We start from the raw sequence: 17,693 nt of genomic DNA on the forward strand, positions 1-17,693 counted from the left end.
AGTCTAAACCAGTTGGCCGTTTATTTGGTCTCGAATATTTCGGATTTATCCCGAAGCAGCTGGAACTTGAAGTTGATCTAAAACTGGTTGGAATTTAGTCAGAACCAGTCTGGGTTTTGTCCAGAGCAGACTAAACTTTTCCTCTTCCACCAGTAATTTGGCCTCAAACCAGTCTAAACACACTCTAAAAGCAGTTCAGGCTAAATTCTTTTTTTTTTTTCCCTCCCGTGAGGCAGGGGAGCTGCAGATTTCCATTTTTTTACCGTCTTTAAATCAGTCATGTTTTCTCAGAAAACTGAACTGGACTCGCCCCGTTCCAGCTTTTTATTGAGCATCAAACAACAGGAAGCGAAGCATTTGAGAATTTCACTTGGGCCTGTCATTTATTCAGGACTCCTCCAGCGTTATAAATCATTTCAAGACCTGATGTTGACCACTGGAAACTACTTGAGACAATTTTGTAGCTTGAACCAATAACTGGAAACACGGTCGTCCTCATTTCCATATGAGGAGCTCCTGAATGCGCGTCGGTTTAAAGATCTGACCTGACGTGAAGCTCGGAGACGCGAACGGCTTCCCCCAGCGTACAGTGTGTGTGTGTGTGAGAGCTGAGCTAACCTTCGCTCTAATAAAGAAACACAGACATGGGAGTGTTTTTGATCTTCTCACCATATTACTCTAACTCCCTGCAGACACACACACTTGTTTTCTGGACTTGATGCCAGGAATCAGTCTATTAATGAATTCTTTACCATGACTAAAAAGAAAGCTTTCTGGCTGAAATACTGGGTATAATTGTCTTTTTCTTTTTTTTTACTTTTTCTCAACACATGGAATAAAAAGGAGTAATCTAGCAGGTGAAGTAACTAATACCCTGGCTGTAAAGTCAAGTATTGATTAATAAACACATGCACGGTTTGTTTTTCCTGAGTTTTGCTTTGAGTTCTCGCTGAATGGCTTCAGTTTTGGGTTGATTTCATAATTGTGGGTAAAACCGGCCAATCACGCAGCTGTCCCCGTTCTTCTGCAGCGGCGGCGGCTGCAGATAATCACCCACCGGAGCTGAAAACGCCTCTCCAAATGTTCCTGGACGGCCCGGCTGCAGACGTGCTCCCCCTCACACAAAGCTTTGTTTGTTGCTGCCGTCTCTGGAGATCTCTGCCGGGACTCCGGCGAAACGGCTTCGTAATGAGAAAGCCCAGAGTCTGAGCGGCGCAGGATTTAAACCAAAAAAACCCCAAAAAAACCCTGACCCTGTAGCTGCTGCTGATGGCCAGAAATGAGCTTCCCTCAAAACATCCCCGGAGATCCTGACGGACTCCAGAGTTCACCCGGGCCTGAATCGGCACTCTCTTTTCCCTGAGTTTCCTAGAAGCTGCAGCCTGTCTGCGCTCACACGCGCCAGATCATGAACCGCCGCAGTAAATTCATCTTCAGGACTTAATCCTCGCACATCGGAAGAACCAAACCAGCAGCGTGGCTGCAGGAAAACACGGCTCTGCAGCATTAAGGGGAGCTGGTGGCCAAAAATGGAGATAAACGAGACTTAAACTGCCAGATTTACCCTTGATTTCATAGTAAATTTGTATTGTGTTTGTTAGATATCAACCACATCAAAGTATTTCGCTTAAAAATACAATAAAATGAGTTGCCGAATCACCTTAAAGTTCCTCTCCTGGCATCAGTTACAGCCTTTAAGTCTCAGGATGGGGATGCTCGCTCTACATGGGAGAAATAATCCCGTTCTGCTGGGTAAATTTCCGTGATTGAGCACTTCTAAACAAGGTTTCACTCCACACTGGGTACTTTATTTGTTCCCTGGTCGGCGGCTCCTCTGATTATCCCATAATTTGAAGGCTCGTGAGGATAATTGGTGCCTGTAAATCAGTCCTATGTGTGTCTGTGTGTGACTCTGTTGATCCTGTGAGGGACTGGAAACCCGTCCAATGTGTACAGTATCTTTCACCAGCTCCAGCAGAGTGCAGGCGCCAAAGTGCTGAACTTTTTCTTTAAGGAAGGAGTAATAAATCCCTGATGTTGGAGGATGAACTGTAGTATTGTAGTAATTGAGAGACATAAGAGCCAACAGCTTAGAAAAAAAATGACAGCCAGAACATGTTCATAGTTATGAATCGGAGCATCTTTCTGCGTCCTGAAAGCCTCTCGTGAGATTTGTAATGCAGATGTTTCAGCTGGCTCGCACCGCTGCCGCATATCACATATACCCTGTTTATTTTTCAGCAATTTGAGCCAGTTCTGATTCTGATTACGAGTCCTGAGCTTTGATCTCCTACTAAAAAAAAAAAGTGTCTCCCAGAGAGGAAAATGAAGGTCACGCCAACAGCCGGGCTAATCGGCAGAAACGCATCTGCGTTTTCCGGACATCACCGCGCAAACTGACACGCCGTTAAAAGTTTCTTTAGGTTTCCCTTTGGTCTGGATGTTTTCCTCTCAAACAACAACCAGGTGGCCTCGCAGGTTTTTCTACTCTTCAAGAGAGAGGATGATGAACATCTCCAAGATGCGGCGCAGATGTAAAAACAAACAAATATGCACTTACACACCAGCAGATGTGCGAGTTTGAGGGATAATCTCAAGACAGTGTCTGTTAAACGGCTCTTTCTCTTTGAGCTTCTCCACTTGGGATGATCTCACTGTCGCCGCCGCCGACCGAAACGAAAAAAAAACAACAAAAAAACAAAACTAGCTAGCATTGGAAGAATATGTCCAATCAGCCCCATTAATAAACCTGAAACGCTCAATGATTTAGTCTGCAATCATTCGCCAACACTGGAGCATCACTGTGTACGACTTCCCGTCAACTCGGGCCTAAAACTTGGAAACGCCATCAGCGATGGCGCTCTGAAAAGTAACACCGGGAAGCTACCACTTTCAGCAGAGCTAACAACTGATTACTCTGAGAGTAGTAATTTACTTATAGTTACAGTCATGTTTCTGTCTCTAAACACAGTTAGCTTTAGCATTAGCTTCATCTGAACCTGTTGTCTAAACAATAAACTTTAAGTCATTAAAAAATCAGTAACTGAAGTCCTGTACATGAAGTGTGTTGCAGAGCCGCTGTCTCTCTCAGCTGTGCTACTGACCTGACTGTTAGCGTTAGCTTAAGTCCTCCTCTACGCGACAGTGTTTCATGTGAAAATACATTGGTTTTGCATTTTTATTTCAGTAAAGCAGCATTTTCAGTTGCTTGATGTATTATTGTAAAATAAACGTATCCAAAACGGGACGGAAGTCTTCTCTTTTGACTGGAAAAGTCGAGCCTCCGGTGTGATTAGCATTAGCAGCCCAAATATGTTTGGTCTTTCCTTTACCTTTCCATGTTTGGTCTAAAATGCTTTTTTATTCCTTTGTAGTTCCTGATAAATAGACATAATAATACCCAGATTTAGAGCATCATTTCTCCCTCTAGCGATGGAACTTTTTCTTTAAACACAACAGTTTATATCCTCTTCTGTAGCAATTTGGAGTCACCATTTACCTTATGGAAGCCAGCAAAACATCACTCATGCAACAGGGAGAACATGCAAACTCCAGACAGAAAGGCTCAATCCATCCATTGGACGAAGCTTGGGGTTCAATGTCTTGCTCAAGGACACATGGAGAGGGGGTAATGGGGAAATCGAACCTGCAACATTCCAATTAAAAGACAACCACTCCACTTTTAAGTGGTTCCTGCAGAGAAACTCTGCTGAGTGAGTGGATCCATCTTTACCGCTGCCGGTCAGAGAGTTGACGGGGCGCTGGGAGCGCAGTTCAAACACAGTAAGCATGTCAAGCTCAGAGGCCTCGCGGCAGCAGCGCTTCCCTTACCATTGACGGGAGGTCGCAACATCTGTCCTTGCTGGTCCAGCCCAAGCTGCAGATAATGTCGAACATCTGGAGCTGGAACTGTAGCGGACGAGGAGGAGGAAGTGGAGGAAGGGGGGAAGAAGAGGAGGAAAGTCAAAACATGGAGACGCTGTTGTGCTACATGTGTATCTGATCCCCCCCACCTCCCATCAGACCCCCGCCTACAGCGCTCTGCTGGAGAATACCCTCATTTGAATGTCCAGTCTAATTCACTGCAAATGTCTCTTGAGAGCTGTTGTCTCATTCAAGCTTATTACTCCAAATGTTGAAGACAAATTGTTCTAAAACTCTTTTTTTGAAAATGGCTTTTAACCAGGACTGCGTGATATCAGTTCAACATTTGAAATGCAAAAATAAGTATTTACACTGGAGTCATGCCGACCTAATGCCATCTGAAAATCACTTTTAAAAGTTAAAATTATAATGGAAACCCTGTTTAACGTTTCACATTCAACCAGGAAACTATGAAGGTCATGAAAACAAACTTTAAGAGTCAAAAACTGTCAAATCCCAATCAGAAGTAAAGCCAACTGTACGGGACATTAGAATTAGCCTGTAGCCACAGTAGCAGGAGCAGCAAGCCTCTCTTTCTGAGAGATATCTGACGGTCTCTGCGTATCTGTAGTTCATATCAAGCATTTTGTCGCTGCTTCTCGTCTCGTTTCTTTTGAACAGTGCAATTATCCAGATGACAGCGCATCTTCCCGCCACTGATCCGATTTAACGGTTGAATCAGTCATTAGCGAAGCCCAAACACCTCAGCTCGCACATCACGGTAACACTACAGTAATACAGCGGTGACTGCAGTTTTAGCTCCTTTCCCAGTAACTCCTTGTTCTTTTTATTTGCGCTAACAAAGCAGCTCCGCAACGTTGCAAATTAGCGCCCTTAATCAGTGTAATCAAATCCCCATTCGCGCAGCCTTGCGTAACGCTGGCGTTCGCCCGTCCAGTTGTTGCATGAGCTCACTTACAGTTGCCGATTCTCCTCTGGAGCCGATGGACTTGGACATCTTGCCCAGGACTTGGTAGCCGTCGCTGGACGTGTTTCCAGCCGCCTTAATCTCCTTCTCCGCCACTTCTTGGCAGTCGATGTTGAGTTTGACACCGGTGGATGAAACGAGGATATGGAGCTTCGGGGGGACAGAAGAGAAGGGAAAACAAAGAAAAAGAGGAAGAATAGAGATTTTATTGGCATGTCCTTTGTTCTGTGACCAAGCGCCTGCGTCTGGTTTTCATCCTCATGGCCTGTAAATTATTAGGTTTTGTCGGGGGGTCTGGCGGCGGAGGCCAAGGCGAGGGGCGGATGCGCCGAGTCGCCTCCACTGTAGTTCTGTTTGTTGAAACTGTAATAAGCGAGAGGAAAACCAGCACTTCCCCTCCGTTCATTCATAAAGACGAGGTAGTTGATCAGATCCGGACATTAAAGCTCCAATAATCTGAGTAATTCAAAGTGAAACCTCAGCTCTTTCATTTTCTCTGTCGTCATGTACACCGTTTCAAACGAGGATTCTCGTGCCAAGAATACAACTTTCAGCAAGACCGCTGCTATTTTCAGGACAGCGGCACATTTTTCAGGGGTTGCTTCATGACATGTCGGCAGCAGACAGGCACCAGTGGGGCTGGGGTCGATCCAGTTGAGTTTTGGGAAATAGCGCGGGGGCTGCTGGGTAAATGGGAATTCCAACTCTAATACTCAACAAACCAAACGTTCAGACCGAGAACATGCACCAACAACTCTGAATGAAACAGAAAAGTGTGTCAAACATGAACAAAACAAGGCTTAAATGAGTCTCACAAAGGACTTTTCCTCCATAGACTGTTGGTGCTTCCAGTTCTGGTCCAAATCTCAAAGCAGCCTCCTCATGGGAACTCATGAAACCACAGGGATGAGATGTGAAACGTCTTCTAAGGCCAGCTGATCTGATTCAGCCACTTAAGATTTCCCACTGCACGTTCTGCTGCAAACCAATACACAATCCCCCACTGAACCATTGTTTCTGTGTTATTTTAGGCAGTTGAAGTCAAGTTACAACTCTGACTCTGTTGTGACGCTTTCCTCTTCTTAAACTAGTCTTGAGTGTTTGTAGTTCTCAGTCAGTCACCCAGAGTTTTTCGTCTTTTTGTGGCGCTCTGTGGGTCTCAGAGTTCCTCTGGGGAAACTCTGTGGCTTCACATGTTGACTCATGCCTCATGAGTGTCACGATCGATGTTTACTTTTACTTTCTTGCATCTGGAGATGTTGTTTCAGAGAATCAATCTGCGGTCTGAGTTTATTTTCCATCGACTCCTCCATTTGCTTTTCATGTCCTCTGATATTTAGTCCACATCTCAGAGATTCCTCCTCTTTCAGCGGCACATGCACATTTCTCAGTCTGCCCAGAATTCCTTCCCTCCTCCTCACCGACGGACATCTCACGACTGTAGATAACTGAAGCCTCGCACATACACGAGCCACCGCACGCCACAATTTACATTTCTGCCGCTCACATCATTCATTTCGTGTCGTCATCCTGTGGCGAGGGCCTGATCGCTGCCTTCGGCAGCAGCTGGGGGAGAAACGTGGCCTTTAACGACGCCTGCGGTCGTCGGGAGTTGAGGGAGGGGAAAAGCGCAGAATCCGCAGCAAACAATGTGATGCTGAGCTGCAGCTCCTGCTGTTCTGGCTGCTGTTCGCGGTGCTTCAGGTCACTTTTCAACTGTTTACTCTCTTCATGTCAACACGGCCTCGTTTCGATGCTAAATAGAATTATTGCTGACTCTAAAGTTGCCCATAGGTAGGATTGTGTGTGTCTGTGGATTTTCCAGGCTCTTCTCTGCCATTAACCCCAAAGCCAGTGAGACTTGGCTCCATCCGTAACCCCCACTTAACGTAAATGAATACAAGATGAATGAACCCGAACATCCTGAAAGAAGACACTCTCTGTCTGACGGAGAGGAAAAACTTCTCAGGAGCTGGTTTTGACGGAGCCCACGCGCCTCTGAGAAGCATCCCGGGGTCGAGCACAGAGCTGCGGTGTTAACCACACTCATCCCGGCTCAGAAAGCTGCCTTTTCAAAAACTCCAGAGGTGCTGCTGAGACAGAATGAAGCCGCCACACATCTTTTATTCTATTCACCAAAACCGAAGCGTAGAGTCTGAGTTTTCCCTGTACATAGACACGGATCCAGTCCGCTTGGAGAATAAATGAAATCAGGAAATAACAAATTCCATAAAATCAGCCGAAAATGAAACGGAGGTATTAATGCTGATCCTGACTCAATGAGTCCTGCATGTCGCACCATCTGGACACAAACTGATCAGTGCAGGTTCAAGCCACAATGTTTTGCGTTATATCAGCTCAGGGGCGGCGTCATTCCACACCTGAGCAGCAACTCTGTTCAGTTTCAGCAATGTGAGAACTGAGCTCTCTGGAGGTCTTCAACTGGGTTGAATTTTTCTGCGTCAGAATAAAAAAAAAGTGATTTCTGGAGGTGAAAACAGGAATTTTATCCTCAACATGAATGACAGTAAGCCCTGCCAGCACACCAGAGTGGTGTGCCGAGGTGTCGGGGAAACCTGGAGACTAAATCTCTGAAACTCTGTCATTACGAGCCGGCCTGCAGACGCGGCGTGCAGATGCATGCTGGGAGGTAAAACCGCGGGATTCCTCGGTGGTCGGCTACCGGAGAGCGAGTGCTGAGGAGGACAGAAGGGGGAGGAGGAGGAGGAGGTCCTGCTGGAGCCGATAGCGTTCCTGAACAGCAGGAAGATTTTCCAGTTGGTGGGACGTCTTGTAGACGAATGTCTCAAACTGCTGTCTGTCTTCCTGGGCTGACTCTTATGCTGCTTCCACCAGAAGCGGTGAACGCGAATTCATTCGCACGACAGATGAAATCCCACTGCACTAGACGCTCGAGTGTTATCGCTGGAACAAATGCAAAAAACCCTCGCCGCTCACCGCGGCATCACGTCACTCCAAGCCCTGGAGGAGGCTATCAGGAGGACACTGATTGGCTGTCTTGGCGTGTCAACAAGAGAATTCGTTTGAAAAGTTCAATTATTTCATTGTTTACCTTCTAACACATATTTACAGACTCACCAGGTCATATTTACTTCTAAACATAACCAATCTATGGCTTATTTACTAACTTGTTTACTTTCTGACTCACACATCGACTTAGCATGTTTACTTACTAACTCACCTACTTACTGAGTCAATAAGTTACTGTCTTATTTATTTAAAGTGCAAACCTATTTCCTTTCCAACTAGCTTACTGACTTACTTATTTACTAAGCTATTGAGCAACTAACTTGCTTTCTCATTGACGTACTAACTTAAAGATTCATTTACTGATGTGTGTTCTTTCTGTCTTCGTAACTTACCCACTTATTGCCTCAGTAACTTACTGACTTGTTTATTTACTCCTTGACTTACTTAGTAAAATGACAACTCACTACCTTATTAACTCAACTTTCTAAATTACTTATTGATAGATTAGCCTACTAGTTTACTTATTTACTCATTTTTGTAATTATTGACGCACCAGCTGGATGTGCAATGTGTCTTTTTTATGTCTAAAACCTGTCACTGGTTTGAGATGAGGAACTTCCAAAAGCTCCTTATGAACACATGCAACAAGCTGCAGGTAGTTTCAAACCTTAAGCGATGGTTACATCACAATATTAAAGCACCATGCCCTGCAGATCTGCAGCACTGTCCTCCTCAGTAATCCAAACCAAACCTGGACACATGCCAGTCGTACTGCTGTCGCCCCCTTCAGTCCACGACTGGAACTGATCGCTCACACTAAAGAGAAGGCCTCGCGCTGCAGCACGCCCCTTCATAACCTGCAGACGACCATCTGCGAGCACGTCTGTGGTGGCGTGTGAGGTGCAGCGCCTGTAATGTACAACACATTTGGAATCTCAGGCATCCGCGGTATCCGCATGACCCCGGGACGTCCAGCGAGAACAAAGCCCGGCGAGTCGATTGATGTGTCGTGCCTCGGTTTGCGCCTCGCTCCAGAACATGTTGCATAATTCCACCATTAAAGACACATTGCAACTTAAATGTGAGGGAAGCCAGAGCTCACACGTGGAGAACTGCATCTCCCAGCCTTCGGCGTCACGGCGGGTTTTTGTTCGGTTTTTCTTCCAGGCCTTCAACCAGCGCTGATGGATGGCAGGAAGCCTGTCTTAGAGCTCGCTCTCTCGCTGTCCGCTTACCTTGTGGAAACTGCCGTGGAACATCCTCTTCACTTGGCTGTTGTCGAACGTGACCCTCTGGGTCTCTCCACGTTCGTCTTTGTTGTAGAACGACACCGTTTGGCTGGAGGCTGATCAGAGAGGAGACATGTTTCTCATGTCGGCGGGTTCAAGAATGATGCAGACCCTACTTCAGTTCAAGGAAGTAACAGTTGAAATGAACGAACATGTGGCGGACATGTTACTTTTGCTCCACATGCTGTAGAGCTCTAGCTGAGTCATCATGAGACGCAGCGATCGTCCGAACCAGGAGTGTCAGACTCACGGTCAATGGTGACGCCGGTCTCCGGCTTGTGGTCGCTGCTGGAGATCTGCCAGATGTCGAAGGGCTCGGCGGGGGTGTCGGGCAGGAGGCGGAACATCAGGATGATGGTGTAGGCGTGGGGGAGGCCGTTGGGGTGGATCTCTCTGTCCAGACAGACGAGACGGAAAACATGAAGAGGCTGTGGCGGTAACATTCTGAGTGAGAGCAGACTTGAGTCTTCACAAGTTTTCACACTTCGTGCGGTTTCCTGGTCTGGAACAAACATGTGGACCGAACACATGCCGGACAGATGCTCCCACATGTAATCTGCCGCAGCACAATGCATGTTGGGTTATTGCAGCGGGAGTTTTACCAGCTAAGAGCTTTGAGATAAATTAAAGTGTCAAAGCCACAGAACCGTTTTCAGCATTATGCACAATTTGTTTCTTTATTCAGTTGGACCACCAGAGTCGGTGTGGAGGCTGCTTATCGAACAGATGCAGCCATTTGGTTTGGTGCAAACCAACGGCAGAGTTCAGACAATAAGAATCGAACACAGTGGTCGAGGTTCATCAGGACAAATCTCAGAGTAACTCAATATGCTGACGATCTTATTCTCTTCACTGTAAGACAAGCAGAGCTCTGTTGTCTCGTTCAAAGTTCATTCCAGACAAAAATATAGTTTTCTCTCATAAGTGGAGACAGGATTTTCCCTTTGAAAAATGTCATGTTAATCAGAACTTTTAAGGTAGAGAAACAATTTATAATACTGTCATAACAGTGTAGAGTCGGGTTAGTTATCGGTTCACAAGGTTTTATTTTGAAATAGTAGCTCAGGTCCTGTAGAAAGCGTTCTAAACTGATGAATACTAAAACCAAGCAAATACACTGTGCATGTGATTTAATGAGTATAAGAAGATGAGTGTGGTCACTATAGAGTGACAGAATTGATTGCTTAGTATACAAAATAAACTACTGTATATAAATGTGGGCTTCAACATGTTGGAAGGTAATTACTACATTCAAGCATTTGAGCAAATAAACCACCACGTGCTATTTTGCACGTCTGATTTTTCAAGCAACATCTCCAGCTTTTATATCAGAAAACAAACCCATCAACAGTCTTTTTTTTTTTTTTTTTTTTTTTAACTCAGTGAAGTGTGTTTTCTGGATCCTTACGTGGTGGGCTGCGTCAGGAAGGCGTCCTTGTGGAGTCTGTACGCCGTGTAGCTGTTGAAGGAGCCGGGCTCCATGGAGACGCCCTTCATGTAGCTGTACGTCTTCTCCGTCAGGTTGAACGCCTCCAGCATCCTGAAGCCTGAAACGCCACACCCAGACGTTCGTCTTTAACTCCAAACAACACTCTGTGTGTGTGTGTGTGTGTGTGTGTGTGTGTGTGTGTGTGTGTGTGTGTGTGTGTGTGTGTGTGTGTGTGTGTGTGTGTGTGTGTGTGTGTGTGTGTGTGTGTGTGTGTGTGTGTGTGTGTGTGTGTGTGTGGAGTTTATCTGTATACTCACCAGGTGAGGTGAAGCCGTTCAGGTAAATCAAGGGACAGGCTGTGGACAAGAAGAGGCACAGTGTGTGAATTATTTTGGTTTTCAACATAATCAGTTTAATCAGACTCCAGATCTTCTGTTTTCAGCTGAAAATCACCAAAATTGTGACCTAAAGATGTGAAGTCAGATTGAAGTTATTCCAAATTCATATTAAATATATTTATTTGTTAATGATGCTTAGACTATTTTTAACAAGAGCACTGTAAATCACACTTTATAAAATACGTTATTCAAACAAGATTAAAATCAATTAATTGAATTTAGTTACATTTTACTGAGATTTTCTCTGATTACATGTCAACCTTTTTAACAGATTAAACCAACCTAAGTTATTTGAAAAATAATTTAACTGAATTCATGCAAACTCATATTAAATCATGTGAATTATTTGTGTATGTTTGAATATTAATTCCACTAAATTAGACATTCTGCTATCAATCTCATCAAATTTAATAAACAGAATAAATAAGCTACGTTCAGACATGAAACACAAATAAGCTACAAATACATTAAATGTGAGGCTAGTTAAGGTTAAAAAAACCCTTTTTAAATCCTATTTGCTGCACAATAAATGAGTGAAACTAATAAAGAGTGGCTCTTCTTTATCTAATAACCATCTCACTACGCTTTACTTGTGCTTTGTGATTTACTATCAATGAAAAATATAAAGGAAGAAATGTCTGCAGTCACATAATCAACCAACCAATCAAAGCCCCCTCTTTCTCTCCCTGGAAGATGCACAAATTCCCGTTATTTCTCTCAGCGCTGCCGTCCTGCACCAGACACAACAAACCGTGGAGCCACTCACAGGAGCTGGCCGTCTCGCAGATGAAGGTGACCAGGTTTTCCTTGATGGTGTTGAAGGCGTCGAAGTCGTCCACCACGAACACGTGTCTCTCGCTGGGTTTGCTGCCGATCTCCTGCAGCTCCACGAAGTCCACGTCGGCCACGCCGATGGAGAAAACGCTGTAGCCTGTAGGCGACGCCAAAAACCAAAAAAATGGTCATTTAAGAGCTGCGATGGACGACATGTTCAGTTATAAATAACTGTTATAAACAAATGTCACTGAGCATATTCCTCTTTTTTATTACAATAAATTATTCATTTTTGTCTGCTCCATTTTTAATATCTTTGAATATAATCATTATCCAATCAATTAACCAATAAATATATATAACAATCTTTATTATATACTTTTTAATATTAGATATTACATATTTACTTGCATATTAACATGCTTATTAAGTAATTTATATATTGTCTTATTAACTTACCTATTGACTTATTCACCTTCTTACTAACTTAGTAACTTACTTATTCATTCATTCAATGCTAAATTGAAAGTAAGCACATTCATGAGCTGCTGGAAATGATCCATTCACTTCCTGAAGACGATATGAAACTGACGGACTTCCTGCTTGTTACCTGCGTGCTGCAGCTTGGCGGCGTTCTTCTTCACCTCGTCCTGCGAGCGCCCGTCGGTGATGGTCACCACCACCTTGGGGACGTTCCTCCTCATGCCGTTCTCCACGGAGAAGGCCTTCTCGTACGTGTGCTTCAGCGCCACTCCTGCCCAACGCAGACGAGGAAAACCGTTCAGATTCCGCCCGGCGGGTCTGTGGCGCGGCCCGCCGCCGGCTCGCCGCCGTCTCACCTGTCTTGGTGTTCCCTCCTTTGTAGCGGACCTGGTGGCACGCCGACATGGCCACGCCTTTGTCCTGGTAGGCGTTGAGTCTGAACTCCGTCTTTGCGTCGTCGCTGTACTGAACGAACGACACCTGAGGGGCGGAGCCGAGAAGTCAGACACACTGTTCTGGAAAATCCTGGCTGGAGGACTGAATTTGGTCCTCTGGCAAATATATCTGGCTCCAGCTTCATGGCTCCAGCTTCATGTTCTTCCATAAACCGGCTTGAAAGGGACACCCTGCTAACAGCCACGTTTAACAACCCAACATTAAAATCAATAGCAACAAAACATCCACCGGTGCTCTGAGACGCCAAACAACACAAATAAAACGATTAAATGCCCTCTGATAGAGGTAAACCAAGCAGCGTGTGCTCGCCAGCTTTTTTGGATTAGGATAAAATCTCATTGTCCAACTTGCCCTTCAGGGGCGTGAAGCGAATATGAAGCTAATGAAATCACTCTTCAGGAGAAACACATGGTTGGATCGGCTCCTGAAAACTAAGTTGAATTTTAGTTTGTCCTGTGTGGCTACAGAACCTCAGTAATCTGCAAAAGTGACTGAACGTGTATGAAGTTAGATAATAAGGAACATATCTATATTTTAAGAAAACCAAACCATTTCTACAGAAGATTACTGAAATTTTAAGAAATCTGTTCAATGTTTTCTTTGAAATTTTATTTGCTGGTTTGCTGGTCTGAATTGGAGCCTCTCGCGGGCCAGTTTTGGCCCACAGACCTTAGGTTTGACACCCCTGCTGTGGCGGGTTCATTTTAATCTTCCTATGAAAACGCTCCCGGCACACACCTGCATCCCCGAGGGTCCGATGACGTCGAAGGCGGCGATCATGTCGGACACGAAGTTGACGACCTTGTTGAAGCTCTCCTCGCCGATGCTCCACGAGCCGTCGATCAGGAACACCACGTCCGCCTTGGCCCCTTTGCAAACTGGAGGCGAGGTTCAAGAAATGGGAAGAGCAAAAGGGGTCAGCGTCCCACGCCACACGCGTGCCAGCAGAGGAGACGCCGCCGTCATTCCAGTCGTCTGGCGGGAACGACGCCACGCTGCCATCGTATCAGTAATTATAGGCTCGACTGATTAATAAAGAAAAACACTGGCAAAAACAAAGCGGGAAACATTTGGTCAGCAGAAGGTTGTTAATGGGCTCCTCTCAGAAGATAGACTGGGCTTCAAACGCTCTGCCCATGGCGTGGCGTAATCCTCTTAGTTCTCCCGCTGATCCCGTTTATGGACACGTTTCACACAAACAAACTCGTCCGTCTTCCCTTTTCAACACCTAATGTTGTGGGTTTGAAAACACACGTGTTTCTCTCTGAAAAATCTAATGGGGGATTAATCCACCGCTGGCACGATCCAGGGAGTCTCCTCTCAAACCGGGAAGTTTCCATTTAAAACCTGAGCGAAAAGATCTGGTTTTAATGGCGAACATGCATCGTTCGGCCGGGTTGTTTACCCTGCAGCTGCTGCGCTCCCAACATGGAGCACGGAAAAGCCGATAACCTATTTCATTGCTAACGTTAACTATTCTTTATTGTGAGTGAAAGTTGAGAAATGTATATATGTTGAGTTTGTTTTTAGTTTCACTTCCAAGCTAGCTAGTCTAAATAGGTAGGTAAGTAGATGGGTAGGGTATTGGATGTTGAACTAGGTGACTGGGAGGCAGAAGGGATGGAAATTGTATGTACTGAGTTGGTGGGTCGGTACACCCATTTAAAAGTACGTTTTAAAACGTATCCAGTGGTTCAAACTGGTTTACTAGTAGCCTCAGAAGCTTCTTTCTTCCCCTAACTCAAAGACTGGTCACTCACATGATATTAGTGACACCCTGAAATTCACAAAGTCATTGACTGATGAGCGGACGATGAGTGGTAAAGGCTCTTTCGTTCACTTTAAGCGAGTGAATTCCAGTACTGTGGACTTGAGGAGTAATCCTGATGAGTCTGTTTTTGTTGGAGTTGGTCGGTAAACAACAGTAGAACAGGATGGGCTGAAGTTGAAGACTTCTGGTGTTATCTTCCCCTTACATAGGCAATAACAAGATGCGATTGATATGAGCCGATACGGTGTCGGGGGGTGGCGACTCACCTGCCCATGCAGGGGGGATGGTGGGTGGAGGCGCAGGAGTCGGTGGCAGCGTTGGAACCGGAGTCGGCTTCACCACTGACGGAAAGACAGACAAAAAAAACGTTTGTGATGGACCCGACACGATTTAAGTTCACGTCTCAGACGCTTCGCGCTGCCAGCTCATTACCGCCGTCTTGCTCGCTCTTATTAATGCGAGGCGACAGATTCCGACAAGTGTTTTCACGTCTGCTTTTGGTTTGTGGCGAGCAGCGAAAAACACAAAACACAAATTATCTCAGTGCGTTATTTGTGGAAGACTAAATCCCAAACAGGTTCAAGTGGGATCTGGTCCAACTTTGAGGAAACCAAGAGCAGCTCTCTCGCGTCGGTGGCGTCGCCAGCGTGGTCGGGCCAAACTCGCAATTTAGTCCGTTTACTCCCGGTCGCATGTGGCAGCTGTGTCAGCGAGGGCCAAACCAGTGAAACACACAAACTCCAAAAGCCACAACAATGCAAAACAGAGCACAGAGATGCAGATGCACCGAGACAGGAACCCCTGATTACGACCGCCGGATCTGCTGGAGTCTGCATTTGGAAACTTGATGTTATGTGAGCACAATGGGAAGTTCAGCTACAAATAAAGCAATCGATCAATGTCGTTTTTGGTCATTTTTCCATGGAATTTGTAGGTTTGTGACTCAAAAGTTGTGGCTTGTTCCCATCACATACGGCCTCATCTTGGTTTATCAAAGTGAAATTTTTTTGGTGAAATCTTTTGTAGAGTGGAGACTATTTCTGTTTACCTCCAAAAAGGGAAATGAGTCAATACTGATGACATCCGTCAGCAGAATCCACACCACTGAACGGACAGTCGCAGGCAGACTGCCTGAACCTCAAGGCCGCAGTTATACAACGTTTCAAGTGTGAAAATGATGCATCGTTTTTACATCGGCACTCAAGGCGGCACTCACGGGTCCTCTCGTTGACGCTGACCCCCGGTCCTTCCAGGTTGGGCGTCTGGACGAAGACGGTGGCGGTGTACAGGGCTTCGGGCGACAGTCCGTCGAAGCAGTACTGAGGCAGGCCGGCGGGGATGGTGACTTCATGCTGTCCGAGGCTGGAGGCTGCAGAGGAAAGACAAGCGTTGCATAAACTGCACGGCTGACCGGATCGCGTCAGTTTTAAACAGTTTTTCTATCCTGATGCGTCGACGTCGGATGTATAATCCAAACACGGTGACTCACGCTGATGGTTTTTCTCCTAAAAAGCTGCAAAGTTGTAGCCTTGTAAAACGCTGAGGGAGTTTTATGTAATTTTCTGAGCTCTGAATCATCATGAAAGGCTGAGACACGTGCTCCAATCTCATTACATGCATCTCCTGGGGGTATGATAGCATTAACTGTTATTGCTAATGGCTCAAAAATTGCTTCCTCATGCATGTGCCCATTACTGGCTTTTTTAAAGGTAACGGCGGGTCCTGCTGGCTCATGGCGCTGGTATTCTGCAGCTGCATCCACGACAAAGACGCTTCGTTGTGCAGGATTTAGCTCTGGCACGTCTGCGTTTGCACGTTTTAATGCGACAGCGTGGCCTCACATCTGCAACTAGTGTTTGGGAGAGAGTGGAAAAAAAAAAAACACCTGCAGGATTTTTGAAACCAGCACAAAGATCACACCCAACCAAAACTCACGACTCAACCGAACAAAAAGTGAACAAGAAATCTCAGATTTGGCAGAAAAAACATGTTTTTCATATTTTAACGGGACTCGATGTGCTTTTTGCGTATTTTCTAACACATTGATCAGGGCGCTCACAGAGAAAAGTCCAGACTGTCATGAATTCTTGATTCAGTGGACCTCGGCTGCAGGTTTAGTTGCAGTCAGAAAGAGGATGAGGCTGGTGTCACGTCTCTTCAGTTTGAGTGGAGAGATGGTGGCGAGTTACGATGTGTGAAAATATTTCAGTCCATATGGACTCTCCTCCTTCTTCTTCTTCTTCTTCTGGCCGTTTTTTCCACTTGCTCACCTCACCACCGCCTCCGACCTCTTTGTGTTTCCACTGCAGAACAAACAGTCGAGTGATTTTTTTTGACTGGAGCGTCGGCTCTCGGGTGAACAGCTCCTCCGTCGACCCCTGTTTGTTCTGGCGGCTCAAATTAATAACGACTACCATGTATTTAGACCTCTATATGTAAATATTGATGATCCCTGTCTGGATTTTCCTTCTAACTCGTGTGAGTACGAAGCCGATGGCTGAAAGAGCCTGAAGTAATTGAAAAGAAGGTAATATGTGATTACAGGTCGGTGGTCCTTCCGTCTCGGAGGTGGAGGTCCAAACAGCCTCTTAGTCATCACAGAATAAAAATAGAAGTCCAGACAGAATCTGAGTCAGCGTGGTTTAGTAAACCAAGCTGCAGCGTCCGCCGCCACCACACAGACGAAGAGCGTAAAGACTCCCTTCTCTGCTCCAGCAGAGTTCAGGCTGTAAACAGATAATTCATACTTAAAGAAGCAAGAAAAGATATAAACTGGCTGCTTCCAATATACTTGATGCACTCCAGCCACTTGAAAAATGAGGATGGAGGACATTTCTCCAAGGTTTTGGCCGTGTAGCTTGTTTCAAGTGTTTAGTGTGTTCGCTCTATAAATAGACCCGATCCCAGAACATCTCCATCCTTCATCCCCCCCAAAAAAACTCTCAACTAGTTTATATTTTGAGCTTTTTGGATTTGAGACTGGAAATCATTCGTTTAGGTAATTCTTTTGTTTTCTTACAAACCAGTTTTCTTCCTCCTGTTTATGTTGAATCGGGTTCAGTTTTTCTCCTTTTGTGAAAACAAAAGCTTTATTTTTGTATATTTTCTTAGAGCTTGTTGGTTTGGCTTTCAACTTGAGATTTTGTCGTGAGTTTCTGTCCACAACTTGTTGTGAAGTGAAAGCTGATTTCTCTCAGTTTTGTCTGGTTCCGTTTTTGGTGGTTTGGTTCCTGATAATAGTTTGATTAGT

At 45.4% G+C, this 17,693-nt stretch overlaps 1 protein-coding gene across 3 annotated transcripts in view; it reads right to left on the reverse strand.

The window, feature by feature from the left end:
- The window catches only part of col12a1b (collagen, type XII, alpha 1b), a 120,736-nt gene that overhangs the window by 18,252 nt on the left and 84,791 nt on the right, over nucleotides 1-17,693 (reverse strand). For all 3 annotated transcript variants that reach the window (XM_030110010.1, XM_030110009.1, XM_030110011.1), the window contains 12 exons: nucleotides 15,660-15,812; nucleotides 14,710-14,784; nucleotides 13,411-13,550; nucleotides 12,573-12,696; nucleotides 12,344-12,487; nucleotides 11,726-11,890; nucleotides 10,879-10,917; nucleotides 10,541-10,679; nucleotides 9,383-9,525; nucleotides 9,079-9,188; nucleotides 4,844-5,002; nucleotides 3,832-3,909 (listed from right to left, as the gene is read on the reverse strand). In XM_030110010.1, the coding sequence (XP_029965870.1) occupies nucleotides 3,832-3,909; nucleotides 4,844-5,002; nucleotides 9,079-9,188; nucleotides 9,383-9,525; nucleotides 10,541-10,679; nucleotides 10,879-10,917; nucleotides 11,726-11,890; nucleotides 12,344-12,487; nucleotides 12,573-12,696; nucleotides 13,411-13,550; nucleotides 14,710-14,784; nucleotides 15,660-15,812 (1,469 nt within the window). The remainder of the gene's footprint in view (nucleotides 1-3,831; nucleotides 3,910-4,843; nucleotides 5,003-9,078; nucleotides 9,189-9,382; nucleotides 9,526-10,540; nucleotides 10,680-10,878; nucleotides 10,918-11,725; nucleotides 11,891-12,343; nucleotides 12,488-12,572; nucleotides 12,697-13,410; nucleotides 13,551-14,709; nucleotides 14,785-15,659; nucleotides 15,813-17,693) is intronic.

Source organism: Salarias fasciatus, chromosome 15 (assembly GCF_902148845.1).
Source record: "Salarias fasciatus chromosome 15, fSalaFa1.1, whole genome shotgun sequence".
Lineage (NCBI taxonomy): Eukaryota > Metazoa > Chordata > Actinopteri > Blenniiformes > Blenniidae > Salarias > Salarias fasciatus.